The sequence below is a fragment of the Microtus ochrogaster genome, linkage group LG5, assembly GCF_000317375.1.
Source record: "Microtus ochrogaster isolate Prairie Vole_2 linkage group LG5, MicOch1.0, whole genome shotgun sequence".
Taxonomy (NCBI): domain Eukaryota; kingdom Metazoa; phylum Chordata; class Mammalia; order Rodentia; family Cricetidae; genus Microtus; species Microtus ochrogaster.
In genome coordinates, this window is record NC_022031.1 from 38,363,909 (window position 1) to 38,377,802 (window position 13,894).

General features: G+C 39.9%; 1 protein-coding gene across 1 annotated transcript in view; it reads left to right on the top strand.

Annotated features, from left to right (window-relative positions):
• Unc13b (unc-13 homolog B) overlaps window positions 1-13,894 on the top strand; it is a 215,761-nt gene that overhangs the window by 63,587 nt on the left and 138,280 nt on the right. Inside the window, exon 7 of the mRNA XM_013351859.2 lies at window positions 7,969-8,026. Coding sequence (XP_013207313.1) covers window positions 7,969-8,026 — 58 coding nt within the window. The remainder of the gene's footprint in view (window positions 1-7,968; window positions 8,027-13,894) is intronic.

Consider the following 13,894-nt stretch of genomic DNA (forward strand, 5'->3'; position numbering starts at 1 on the left):
CTCTCTCTCTCTCTCTCTCTCTCTCTCTCTCTCTCTCTCTCTCTGTCTCTCTCTCTCTTTGTGATAGAGTCTTTCTGTATTACCCAAAAAGGCATTGAACTCATCACATAGCCCAGACTGGCCTTGATTTCATGGTGAGCCTCGTGCTTAGCCTCTTGGTGTTGATATTTCATGTCTATACCATCATGCTTGTCCCTGTGAATCTTTTGCTTTCTGTTCACTTTCTAGGGATCAGAAGGACTACATTTACACCTTTATTTTCTGTTCTGCTGCCTTGTTCTTTAACACCTTTATTGAGTCATAATTCATACCTATCATGCAGTCACCTGTTAAATATACAATTCAGTGTCTTTTAGAATATTTGCTGCATTGTCTGTGCATATATCCCTACAATCACTTTTGAACATTTTCATTACAATATAACATAATCTTGTGCCCTTAACCATCTTTATTTGATTCTTCTCCCTCATCAGCCATAGACAATCACTAAATTCTGTTTTTCTATAGCATATTCTGGACATTTTACATAAATGGAATTATGCAGGATTCTTTGTGACCATCTTCCTTCAGCTAGCATGTTTTCAAGATTTTATTGTTGTGGAATGTATCATTCCTTCTTTTTACTCCTAAATAATACTTTATTATGTGGATCTTAAGCATTATGGTTTTGAATCAGGGTCTTACTCTGTAGTGCTGGCTGTTTGGGAACTCACTGTGTAGATGTCATTAATAAGAGGACTTACCATCATGATCTACTTATGTCTGAAAGGCTCCTCTTCTGATTTTTTTTCTAATGTCGAATTCAAATTTATTTAGTCTGATTTCATCCCCTAATAATCAATAGTATGTTTTAAAACAAATTCTTGATACTTATGTGTATGGATATTTTTCTGCATGTATAGTAGTGGTGTACCATGTACATTCCTGGTGTATGTGGAAGTCAGAAGAGAGCACTGATGTTCTGGAACTGGAATTAAATAGTTGGGAGTCACCCTATGGGATGCTGGAAATCAAACTTAGAGATCTGCCTTTGCTGGGATTAAAGGAGTGTGCCAACATCGCCCTGTCGGGCTAGATTTTGCATCTTTAAATATTATTTTATTCTCTTTCCAAACTTTAAATCTTTGTACATTTGAATTTTATGCATATATTTTTATTTAGCAGACTTAATTTTTAAAAGTAGCTATGATTTACAGAAAATCGAGCAGATGGTTCAGTTATCTCTTCTCTCCCACCCCTACCCTGTAGTTTTTTTCTATTACCAACAACATCTTTCATTAGTGAGGTACACATGTTACTACATTTAGTGAACACATATTAGCATATTATTAACTAAGGATTTTATTATTATAAATTTTATAGTACACTGAAGAAATAAAGCTTGACTATTTTTATTCTAAGGAAGTTATAATTTTTTGAGGAGATAGATCCGTTATCCTAAAGAAAGCATGTCTAACCTGCAGCTTACAAACACATGTCCCAGCGTAGCTTTGAATGAGGTCCAGCATTTGTAGATGACAGCAGCAGGTCATTGTCAAAAGTTAAATACCCCTGTGTATCCTAAAAGAAAAGGATAGATAGAGGAGGAGAAGAAAGAAAAACTGGTATTGATAGTTGAAATATATATTTACATATGACTTAATACATCCTTGTGTATGCTTCAGATATCTTACCTAGGCATAGTAGTACAGGCCTGTAATTCCAGTACTTTGGAGACAGACACAAGAAGATCTAGAGCTCTGTAGCTTTGGAGCCTGTCATGGAACTCCCTCTGTAGACCAGGCTGGTCTTGAACTCACAGAGATCCACCCGCATCTGCCTCCCAAGTGCTGGGATTAAAGATGTGTGCCACCACCGCTCAGCAACAATAAGGGTTGAATTTTGTTGTATGTTGTGGGTATTGTCTTGGAATGTTGACCTAACCAGGCTAGCCAAAGGTTACAACAATTATATTTTTATTTATTATAAGGGGAAAACTCACAAAACAGGAAATGAGAAATCCAAGCACAGCAGTGTCCTGCAGGAATGGTGCAGAGAGATAGCACCTGAGTGCTGCACAGGTTTTTCCTTGGGTCCCAGAAAACTATGTCTTACCTGGGCTCTACCTCTTAAAGATAATTGGCTAACAAGGTTTTCCCCATCATTGGAACCACTGTCGGAACTACTGTCCAGTGGATAGAGTGGAATTAAGTATTATCTCTTTCTCAACATTGAGCTTTTGTTTGTTTGAGACAGGATCTCATTCTGTGGTTCTAGCTGACCTTCAATTTAAAGAGATCTTCCTGCCTCAGCATCCCAAGTGCTGGGATTACTGAACCACTATACCTGGCTTTTCATTAGTGTCTTAGTTACTGTTCTATTGCTGTGAGGAGACACCATGACCAAGGATTTAATTGGATGCTCACTTACAGTTTTATAGGGTTAGTCCATGCTCATCCTGTTGGGGAGTGTGGTGGATGACCGGCAGGCATGGCACTGGAGCAGTAGCTGAGAGTATTACGCGCAACGTTCAGATCCCTGAATTACCACCACAAGACCAGATCCAATGTAAAAACAAAGAGTCTTTATGCAAGTTAACTTAGATCCCTCTGTTTGTCCAGAGCTGCAGCAGCAGCAGTGGTGATGACAGCAATAGCAGCAACAGGAACAGAGTAGGAGAGACCCAGAGTGGTGTGGGGAGGGGATTTTTATAGAGGAGAGGGCTTAGGTAATTTCAAGCCTACAGGAATGTGATTGACTGTCCCCCATGGGGTGAGAGAAATTTTCAAGTCTACAGGTTTGTGAATGGCTGCCCCCTCATGGGGTGAGGGAAATCCCAAGCCTTGAGATTGGCTGCCCCCTCAGGGCTAAGATCTAGGAAAGGTCATGGTCATCTCTAGTCTAGAGGTTACTACTTCCTTACTCAGGGATTGGTTGGTTTTGTGTCAGGGACAGAAATGGCTCTGATTTTAGGGCCAAACTGTGTTTTTTTTTTTTTTTTTTTTTAATAGCTTTTAGGCTCCAATTTTAGGGCCAGGATGAATTTCTTTGACAGGCTCTGGTTCTAGGGGTAAAGTGTGCTCTTTTGAGTCTGATTTCAGACTCAGGGTATTTTTCTTTGGTTCTGGGTTCAAGGAAAATTGTTTCTTTCACTGATGCAAGTCCCAAATTCAGGGTGTGTTTCTTTCACTGTCTCTGGGCTGAGAGCCAGGATTCTCAGGGATTGTGCTAGGGCTACAGATCACAGATATGCTGGGGCCTGAATCTCTCAGAGTTTACAATTTATCTTCAAGTTGGAGGCAGAACCAGAGAGAGACACAGAGAGAGATACCAGAGACACAGACAGAGACAGAGACAGACACTAACTGACCGGACCTGGCTTGGGTTTTAAAATGTTAAAGTACATCCATAAGTGACACACCTCTGTTGTAGGAATGAGTGGGCCTGCTTTTTGTCCCAGCCACCCAGCTAGCTTACACCCGAAATAATCACACAAAAACTGTATTCATTTAAATTACTGCTTGGCCCATTATCTCTAGCCCCTTATTGGCTAACTCACATCTCAATTTATCCCATTTCTAATAATCTATGTTCACCACGAGGTCATGGCTTACTGGGAAAGATTCAGCGAGTCTGACCTGGTATCTCCATGGTGGCTCTCTCTCTGACCTTCTTCCCAGCATTCAGTTCTGCCTACTCCGCCTACTTAAGTGCTACCCTAGCAAAAGGCCAAGGCAGTTTCTTTATTCAACCAATGAAAGCAACACATAGATAGAAGGACCTCCTACACCACACCTCTTCCAACAAGCCCACACCTCCTAATCCTTCTCAAACAGTTCTAGCAACTGTTTGCCAAGCATTCAAATATTTGATCCTATGGATGCCACCACATAAATCCTTTTTTTTCTTCTTATTTTGAGACAGGCTCTAGTTTGCAGCTCTGGCTGACTTAGAACTCACTAAGTAGACCAGGCTGGCCTCCAACTCACAGAAGTCTACTTTCCTCTGCCTCCCAAGTTCTGGATATATGCTAGCTACTACATCTGGCTGTCTTTATAAGTCTTTAAATTTTACTTACTTATTTTATTACATTTACTATGTGTGCATGCATGAGTGTGTACCACAAAATATATTTGGAAGTCAGAGGGGAAGTTGCAGAACTTGAATTTCTCCTGCTGCTGTGTACAACTGGGGGCAGGGGTTGATCTCAGATAGGCTAGATGCAGGTGCATTTACCCACTGAACCATCCTGCTAGAATATACATTTTAAATTTAATTTTAAGTTATCATACAGAATAATATGTTTTAAAAAGTTCTCATGTAGCCCAGGCTGGCCTTGAATTAGTTATAGTCCTCCTGCTTTAGCTTCCCAGGTTCTCCATTTCCTCTCATGATCTCCTTTCTAGTTAAACACACACACACACACACACACACACACACACACACACACACACACACACAAAAAAAAATTTTTAAAGTATACTGTTTTGCCATTGATTTTTGTAGACTGTATTAAGTATGTACTACCATGCCAGGCTGTGGATAGATTTTATTTATTTACTTTTTCCATAGCTAGCCAGCTAGCATCTGGCTTATTTATGTATTTATTTATGTGTAGTGCTAAAGATTCAATTTGGGCCTTTGACTTGCTCAACAGGTTTTTAACCACTGAACCACATCCTTGTCTTTTTTTTTTTTTTTTTTTGGTTTTTTGAGACAGGGTTTCTCTGCAGCTTTGGTGCCTGTCCCGGAACTAGCTCTTGTAGACCAGGCTGGCCTCGAACTCCCAGAGATCCGCCTGCCTCTGCCTCCCGAGTGGAGTGCTGGGATTAAAGGCATGCGCCACCACTGCCCGGCTTTATCCTTGTCTTTTTATTCTTTTTTTTAGACTTATTTTATTTCACATGTTTGAATATTTTGTCTGTATGTATATATGTACACCATGGGCATACCTGGTACCCATGGAGGTCAGAAGAAGACATCAAATATCTGAGAACTGGAGTTGTAGATGGTTGTGAGTCACCATATAGGTGCTAGAAATCGAACCCTGGTCCTCTTTAGGAGCAGCAAGTACTCTTTAGCCCCCATCTATACTTTTAAAACAATCTTAATTTTGTTATAGTTCCCTGGGCTTTAACTTCTTGTTTGGGGCCTAAAACAAGATTGATTAAATGCAGCTTCTTGAAAGTATCTACTCTGATCTCTTACATGTGACTTCTTCTACTTTAATACTTAAATTTTGGGACTTCTTTCTGTTATTCCTATGTCCTGCCTGAAAAACCATCGGTATTGAAGAGATTCTGGAGAGATGGCTCATTATTAAAGCATACTGATTGCTCCTCTGGAGGACCTGGTACCCACATAGTAGGTCATAACTACTTATAACTTCAGTTCTAGGAGATCTGATGACTTCCTATGGCCTCTGCTGGTCCCAGGCATGCATGTGGTGCATAGATACTCATAACGGTAAAACATCACTCATGGAATAAAAAAAAATCACTCATCATTATTTAGAATGGTTATAATTAATAGTTGAGTCCTCTGTCACTTTGGAGTGAGTGTTCAGCCTTGGATTGCTGAGCAGTTTCATGGTTGTCAGCTTTACTAATGCAGTCCTATTGTATACATTGTGCTTGACTTTTGATATCTCATACTAGAAGTATTAATATCAATATTTTCTTATATTTGTATTATGGTTTACTGCTTGTGAAATACATTCTATACAAAAATTGTTTCGGATCCAACTACTTGAAATATCTTTTGCTACTGAATTCTCATTTATATACAAATCACCAGCTTTTGTCTGGATTATCTTAATGGACAACCCATCATAATTCCCTAACAGTTCATCCCTGTAACAGCTGGCATAGTCATTTTATTTCAATTTTTTAATTTTATGTTTTTGTATCACTTGTGTGCCTGATGCCCAGAGAGGCAAGAAGATAATGTTGATTCCTCTAGAACTGGAGTTACAGATGGTTGTGAGCTGTTGTTCTGGGAAACAAACCTGGGTCCTCTGGAAGATCAGCTAGTGCTCTTTACCACTGAACTATCTCTCCAGCCCTCTTATTATCTTTTAAAAGTGTAATTGTTTTAGTTTCTTTTCTGTTGCTGTAATAAAACACTGTGACCAAGGTGACTTAGAGAAGAAAAAGTTCATTTGAGTTATTATTCTAGAGGATGAGGGTCCATCATGGTGTGGAGTCAGGGCAGCAGGCACAGTGACAGGAACAGCTCAGAACTCAAAGCAAACAAGAGTTAAGTGGGAATGACATATACTTTTGAAAACACACCTGTGACATACTCCTTCCAGCAAGGCCACGCCTCTCATACCTACCCAGACAGTTCCACCAACTGGGATCCAAGATTTCAAATGCCCAAGTCTATAGGGACAGCTCATCCAAATCAACACAGTAACCAAATCATATTTCTCTTATATTTAAAGCTAGAGGGGCTCCCAATACACTAGCATAAACTTCAGACTCCTTACTGTGACTTAAACTCTATATTTCCAACAAGCCTTTGCAAGCAGTGGGTGCTAAGTCAATATTTACTGGATGAGTGACTCATTGGCAGGTTAGCTGTGGCTTGCCCAGAACCTCATAACTTATTAATGATTGGCAAAGTTAGCATGTGAAGGTCAGATACCTTTTTCATGTAGCCCATGGTGACCTCTAACTCTTCATGTAGTTGAGGTTTACCTTGAGCTCATGATATCTTCATTCCTTCTGCTAGGTGGAGGGATTAAGCATGTACCACCTTGACTGCCTGGCTCAGATCTTTACACCTTTCCAGTCCTCCACTGTGCTCAAACTGAACTATCTGTCTAAGCTGTGTACATCTGTTGGTTTATATCTTTTTGATTTCTGCCCACTCTCGAAACTTCCCCTTAATATCTGTTCTCTTTTATTTATTTATTTTTAATTTATTTATTTATTAAAGATCTCCGTCTCTTCCCTGCCACCGCCTCCCATTTCCCTCCCCCTCCCCCAATCAAGTCCCCCTCCCTCCTCAGCCCGAAGAGCAATCAGGGTTCCCTGCCCTGTGGGAAGTCCAAGGAACCCCCACCTCCATCCATTTCTAGTAAGGTGAGCATCCAAGCTGCCTAGGCTCCCACAAAGCCATTATGTGCAGTAAGATCAGAGACCCATTGCCATTGTTCTTGAGTTCTCAGTAGTCCCCATTGTCCGCTATGTTCAGCAAGTCCAGCCTCATCCCAGGCCTTTTCAGACCCAGGCCAGCTGGCCTTGGTGAGTTCCCAATAGAACATCCCCATTGTCTCAGTGTGTGGGTGCACCCCTTGCGGTCCTGCGTTCCTTGCTCGCGCTCTCTTTCCTTTTGCTCCTGACTTGGACCTTGAGATTTCTGTCCGGTGCTCCAACGTGGGTCTCCATCTCCTTTCATCGCCTGATGAAGGTCAACAATCAGGAGGATGCCTATAGAGAATTTTCTTATGGCCTCAGTACCCAGTACATTTGTATTGTCATTGTAGTGGTTGTGGGTGGCCCTGGAGAGGCTAGAGTGGGAGGGAACTCCCAGATATATCTGAAGTCCAGCTGTATACTCTCAGATACGCAGTTTCAATATCCATAAGCATTTGCAAGGGAAGTAGGATTGTTTCCCAATTATATGCAAACAGGCTGATAGAGGTTTTCAGTTTTATCGTTTGGTTTGTAAAATCTCTACGTTGACCACCAGCATGCACAGAACCCTTTGAAACACTCTAAGGCCAGGCCTTCTGTAGCTTCCTGGCATGCTCTTGGTCAGAATGGTCCCTCTGCTGTACTGCTTTGAGCCAGCACCATAACTGGAGATCTAGCCTAAGCCACAATCCCACAGGGAGGATAGCAATGGGAAATTCTGTATGTTCAATAAAAAATTGACCCCAGTCAAGCACTGAATATTTTTTTATAGGTAGCAGAGATCCCCACCCCCTTCTGTACTTGAAACTCTTACTATATATTTTTTTCTTCTCCTTTCTGCTTCTAGTATTCTAGTCAAGAAGAAAACCAGAGGAAGCCATTGCCCACTGCTGCCGCCCAGTGTTGTAAGTGAGAAATTTGTCTCTGAGCTGGTTTTAATTGCAGCTGCCTGTCCTGTCTCCACAAAAGAGGCCTGTGTTGAGTTGAGGAGAGCTGAGCTGTGTAAACAGAGGCTGTTCCAGAGGTTCTGTGTCCACCCATAAATTTCAGAGGGTGTCTTTTGGTTTGTGTGCTATAGTAGGACAGTGCTATCTGCCCTGCACTGACTTTTACTCCATGATGCATGGTTTTACCCCCTCTGTCCTTGTCTACCTGCTAGTATATTTTAGGGCTCAGGTTGATCTCTGTGAAAAACTCCTACTGTTTCGTGTTTCACAATATATGTCACATGTTTCTCTTTTATGTTTCCATGTACCATGTATGTGCACTGACAATATCAGACATTAGAACCTGGTTCTACTTTATAGATACAGTCATTTGGGGTATTTAGAATAGATCTCAGTGTTAGAGGGCATGTCTAATGGGCACAAGACCCTGGCTTGATTCCCAGTACTGAAAAAGAAAAGAGAAACAAAAAGATCATTAGGAAACCCACAAAGTTTTAAAAGATATAGACATTATTCCATTTTGTATTTCTTGTGTTTAGCTTAATTTTTAGTGCATAGTAAACTTTAATAAAGTTGAGTGAATTAATAAAGGAAGAGAACATGTCATTTTTTTCTGAGTTAATTTGTCCAGGTCACAGATTCTTTTTGGGAATGAGTCATGAATTGTTAGTGTGTTGCTAACTTTCTTCAAGTACTTACAAAACTGCTTGAGAGATACTAAAGGACTATTGTAGAGTTTTAGTTTTTCAACCTGAGAAGTGGTGGTGGTGTGGTGTTGTAATTTGCTTTGCCCTCATTTTCTTGAATCAAATGCCAAATTGTATCACCTGCAGATTAAAATTGGCTGTGGTAGCAGTTGTCATAATAGTACTAGCAGTAATAAGAACCATAGGGACACAGGTCAGTCAGAAAACTGACAAACAGTCAAATAATAACAATAAAAACACAGAAGTAACATATGGAAAGTTAAAATATACAGATGTTCTTCTTAGAGCTTAACTATTATCTGTTCTATTGAACTTACTTACTCTTCACAACAACCCTAAAACAGATTCTACAGTTCCCTTATCTTAGATGATGAAATTGATGTACAAAGAGGTTGAATAATCTGCTATGACTCCCATAGATTATTAAGTGGTGAATAGTCAAACTGAGGCCATCCTAGTCCATAGCACCTATCTTGAGTGACTGTGTTCATCACGTTCTTCTTATAGTTAGAGAAAAACCTCCATTCATAGTTTGTACATGCTTTAATACTCTTTCTTGATAAAAGTAAGACTGGCACAGATAAGAAAATGTATTTTTTATGTGGTTTGTTGTGATCTTCTGTTGCTGCTCCTATTTAAGATCAAATATTTAGGGTCATATAAGGCTGTAAGAATCTGAATAGAAGATTAGAGTGTAAGCTAGAATCTAGAAGTCTTTTTCAAAACTCATTGCAATGATTTAATTTTGATCTTTTTCTTAAACCCTTTCTCAGGATCACTAGTCAGAAACAAATGGGATGATTACTTGTTCAAAGCTTCTTTCTTCCTGAACTCATGTGATGAAGTACAGTTGAAGCAGCAATGCCTTGTGTGCAGGAGGAAATGAAAAGTGATAAATACTCACAGTTTTCATTATGTTGATAGTTTTATTTGCTGTGAAACCTTTTTCCTATAGCCTCCCTGCTTCATCATTTGAAAAAAATCTTAATCTTACAGAAATGTTGCTTTAAAATTCAATGAACAGTCTTTATTGTCCTATTTTTTTTTAATTTTATTGTATGTAGTAATTGAAGACCCTCGATAAGATGGCCTTTGAGCAGAAGCCAGTACAAGCTAATAATTGTTTGTAGAGAGTGTGCTCCAGTCAGAAGGCACCAGAAGCTAAAAGGACTGATGGGGTCCAGGGTCTGTCAGGAGCTTGAATACATCTCACCTGGATGTCTTCTGTTATTATGTTCAGGAGTTCCAGACCTTTGGGCCTTAGGGGCCCCTTGGTAGTCTTCATCTCTTCTACCAATGACTGACCCAGAACCTTAGCAGAGGCATGTGTGCTGTATCTCATGGAAGCCTAACCTGGTTACCAGCTGCCACTGACCATTTGTGTTGTGACCTTGGACAGGGTACTTCCTTCTCTGAGCTTCCTTTATTTTTTTTTTTCCTTCTTTTATTTTTATTGAGCTATACATTTTTCTCCCCTCTCTTCCTTTCCTCTCCCCTTCTACTCTCTCCTGTGAGCCCCAAACTCCCAGTTTACTCAGGAGATCTTGTTTTTTTCACCTTCCTATGTAGTAGATCCATGTATGTTCTCTATTTAGGGTTCTCTTTGTTGTCTAGTTTCTCTGGGGCTGTGTCCTGTAGGCTGGTTTTTCTTTGCTTTATGTCTAAAAGCCACTTATGAGTGAGTACATGCTATATTTGTCTTTCTGGGTCTGGGTTACCTCACTCAATATGGTGTTTTCTAGATCTATCCATTAGTGCACACTTTTTCTAACCCTTCTTTGAAGCTGTGTATTTCTCCTGGGACCAGCATGTTCTGCTTGGAAAACTCACCTAACTTCCTCCTGGTGATGAGCAGCTGTTGGGGCAGGAATTCTCTGCTCACACACATTTTATTTGCCCTATTGTCTGTCTGTAAAACTTTTCATGAGGAACTTTAGCTCAGCTTTGCCCACCAAGAACAGCCGTGGCTGTTTGCAACAAACCAGCCTGAGTCAACAAAGGGCATGTTCAGGAACAAAAAGCTGCCCTGCCCTTTGCAAAGCAATTGCCTCTACTCTCCTGGGAAGCCTCATTTTAAAAGTTATTTGGCTAAAACACATGACAGAAACATTTGTGACTTTTCCAGATTAAAAATTCTGAGCTTCCTTTAAAGTGTATCCTAGGTCATTTTGCCCTATCATTCTTTGATCACTTGTGTACAATGAATGTTCTAGGATCATCTTCCTTTTCTCGCCTTAGTTTTAGAAGAAGCCATCTCTCCTTGTGAAGCTTTGCTTGAGGAATGGTATTTAGATTCTAGAACTAGTTCTAGGTCATTGCAAGGATTACCATTGTTTCTTAGCCCTCTGAATGGATAGAGCTAGGAAACACACATACACACACACACATGTTCATCTGGTATCACCTATTAACTTCCTTGTTTTTTTCTGGTTTTCATTCATATATGTTTTTCATTCATATATGTGTCTTCTCTCTCTATGAGAATTCCTGTTTTTTGTTTGTTTTTGAGACAGAGTTTCTCCGAGTAACCCTGGCTATCCTGGAACTTACTCTGTAGAACAGGTTGGCCTTAGAGATCTGCTAGTGCTGGAATTAAAGGAATGCACTACCACACCCTGCTGAGCTCTGTTGTTAAAAACATAAATTACCCATTCATTTCCTGTGTGCTATAATGACTACAAATAGATTTTAGAATATATTATCATTAATAACAAGCTTACTCAGTAAAGTTTAAGATTAAAAGGTTTTTGTTTTGTTGGGTTTTTTTTTTTGCCTTGGGAAAGAACTCAAAATAGGATTACAAAATCACTATCATATATAATAACAAAATTTCATGTTACAATGGTATCTGTCCTATTTCAATTCCCCCATATTCCTAAAACATCCCCCTTTTGTCTCACTATATAACTAAGTCAGGATGCATGGGTTGCATTTTTATGTAGAGTGCGATAACCAACTTTTATTTTATTTTATTTAGTGCTGGAGACAAAACCTAGGGCCTGTGCATATTAGGCAAGTGCGTCATCAATGAGTTATGTCCCTGGCCTACAATAAGGTTTAAGATAACCTTTTTGTGTGTGTATTGCCTATTAGCCTGACTTTGTATTTCTGTTAAAATTATTTTGCAGCCAGAGAGATGGCTCATTGGTTAAGAGTGCTTGTCGATCTTCTAGATGACTAGAGGTTAGGTGCCAGCACCCATGTTGGATAGATCACAACTATTAAAACTGTAGCTCTAGAAGATCCAATCCCTCTAGCCTCTGTAGATACCTGTACTCATATGTGCATGTGTGCGTGTGTGTGTCTGTGTGTATGAGCATGTGCACACACATTTATAAAATAAATTCTTAAAAAATTATTCTCAGTCACCACTACTGTTAAGAGGATGCTTGTTGCTTCCTGGCTGCTCAGACTCCCAAAATAATCACACAAAAACTATATTATTTAAATCACTACTTGGCCTGTTAGCTCTAGCTTCTTATTGGCTAACTTTTTTTTTTTTGTTTTGTTTTTTTGTTTTTCGAGACAGGGTTTCTCTGTAGCTTTAGAGTTGTCCTGGAACTAGCTCTTGTAGACCAGGCTGGCCTCGAACTCACAGAGATTCACCTACCTCTGCCTCCCGAGTGCTGGGATTAAAGGCATGCGCCACCACCACCCGGCTTTGGCTAACTCTTATATCTTAATTTAACCAGTCTCCATTAATCTGTGTATTGCCACATGGCAGTCGCTTAACAGGTAAAGTTCCTGCATCTGTCTCTGGCTGGGCTATATGACTTCTCTCTGACTCCACCTCCTTTCTCCCAGCATTCAGCTTAGTTTTCCCCACCTACCTCTATTCCCTGTGTAGGCCCAAGACAGTTTCTTTATTAACCAATAGTATTCAGCGTACAGAGGGGACTCCCACATCACATTACAGTGTCATACTACTTTCTTTCCTGGGCTATTTATCAGACTGGGTTTTATATATTTGCATTAGAGATTCAATATACTTTCTAAAGACATATTTCTCATATATGACATCAGTTTTGAGTTGGTAGCATGCTGCCTTTTGTATGTTTTGACCTCAGAATATCATGCTTTTTGTTGCTTTTCATACTGGAGTCCCCTTTGTTTCTCAAGTGGAACGAAATGGTAGTCTGATCTGTATATCTTGTGCAGATCTGCTTAGCAACAAATGGTAGAATTGTGAACTATAGCCACAGGGCTGAATATCAGAAGTTTATGTAGAATAGTCTCTCTTACAAATGCATCTAGATCTCCACAGTATTCAACTTTGACTCTTCAATAAAGGTATTCATATGTATGTCTTGTCCAAGCATGCAGTAACACATCATGGTGCCATACTTAACAGACTCACTGTGAGTAGTTCAGTAGCGGTCTGCTGTCCTCAGTTTTTATACATATCTGCTTTGCCCACTCACTGTATTAATGACAGCATTGCTAGCTGTAAGTTAGATGAATCAAAAGTGACTCAGTCTCTGGAAACAATTTGATAAGTATGCATATATCCTGGTACATTGTCCCCAATCTGCAGGAAATGTTCAAGGAAACTAGATGTACAAGGGAAGAATGTATAGCTTTTAAGTAAAAAAAATTTTTTTGAGATACAGGAATATTTATGTGAAAAAATTTAAAGTAGGTGTTAGGAATATTTTCTAACAGAGCCTCTCCCCTGGCGCAAAGGATTTTAATCAGACCAGATTAAACCAGATTAAATGCCGGTGTTTAATAGATGGCGGTCCTGGGTGGCCAAGAGCATAGCAGGGGGAAGATAGAGGAAGTGCACACGCAAACCCAAAATCATGACTATGTGTTTCTTTTTCCAGCGGGACCCTAAATACCCTGTGGGAGTGGTTCTGACCCTCCCTGGGGAGGGGTCAGGGCTTGTCAGGCTGGGAGTTGGAGTCCAAGCGCTTGTCAGGCTAGGAATTGGAGTCTATGCCTTTGGCAGACTGGGGTGACATTTCCAACTCAATATTACAGTTGGGTCTTAAAAGTATTAATATGATTCTAGTTATCATGAATAGATGAAAACTTCAATGTAGTAGTAGCTCCCAGTGGTAAAATTGTAGTGTACATATGTCTGTATATTGGGTTTTTTTTTTTTTTTTTGGTTTTT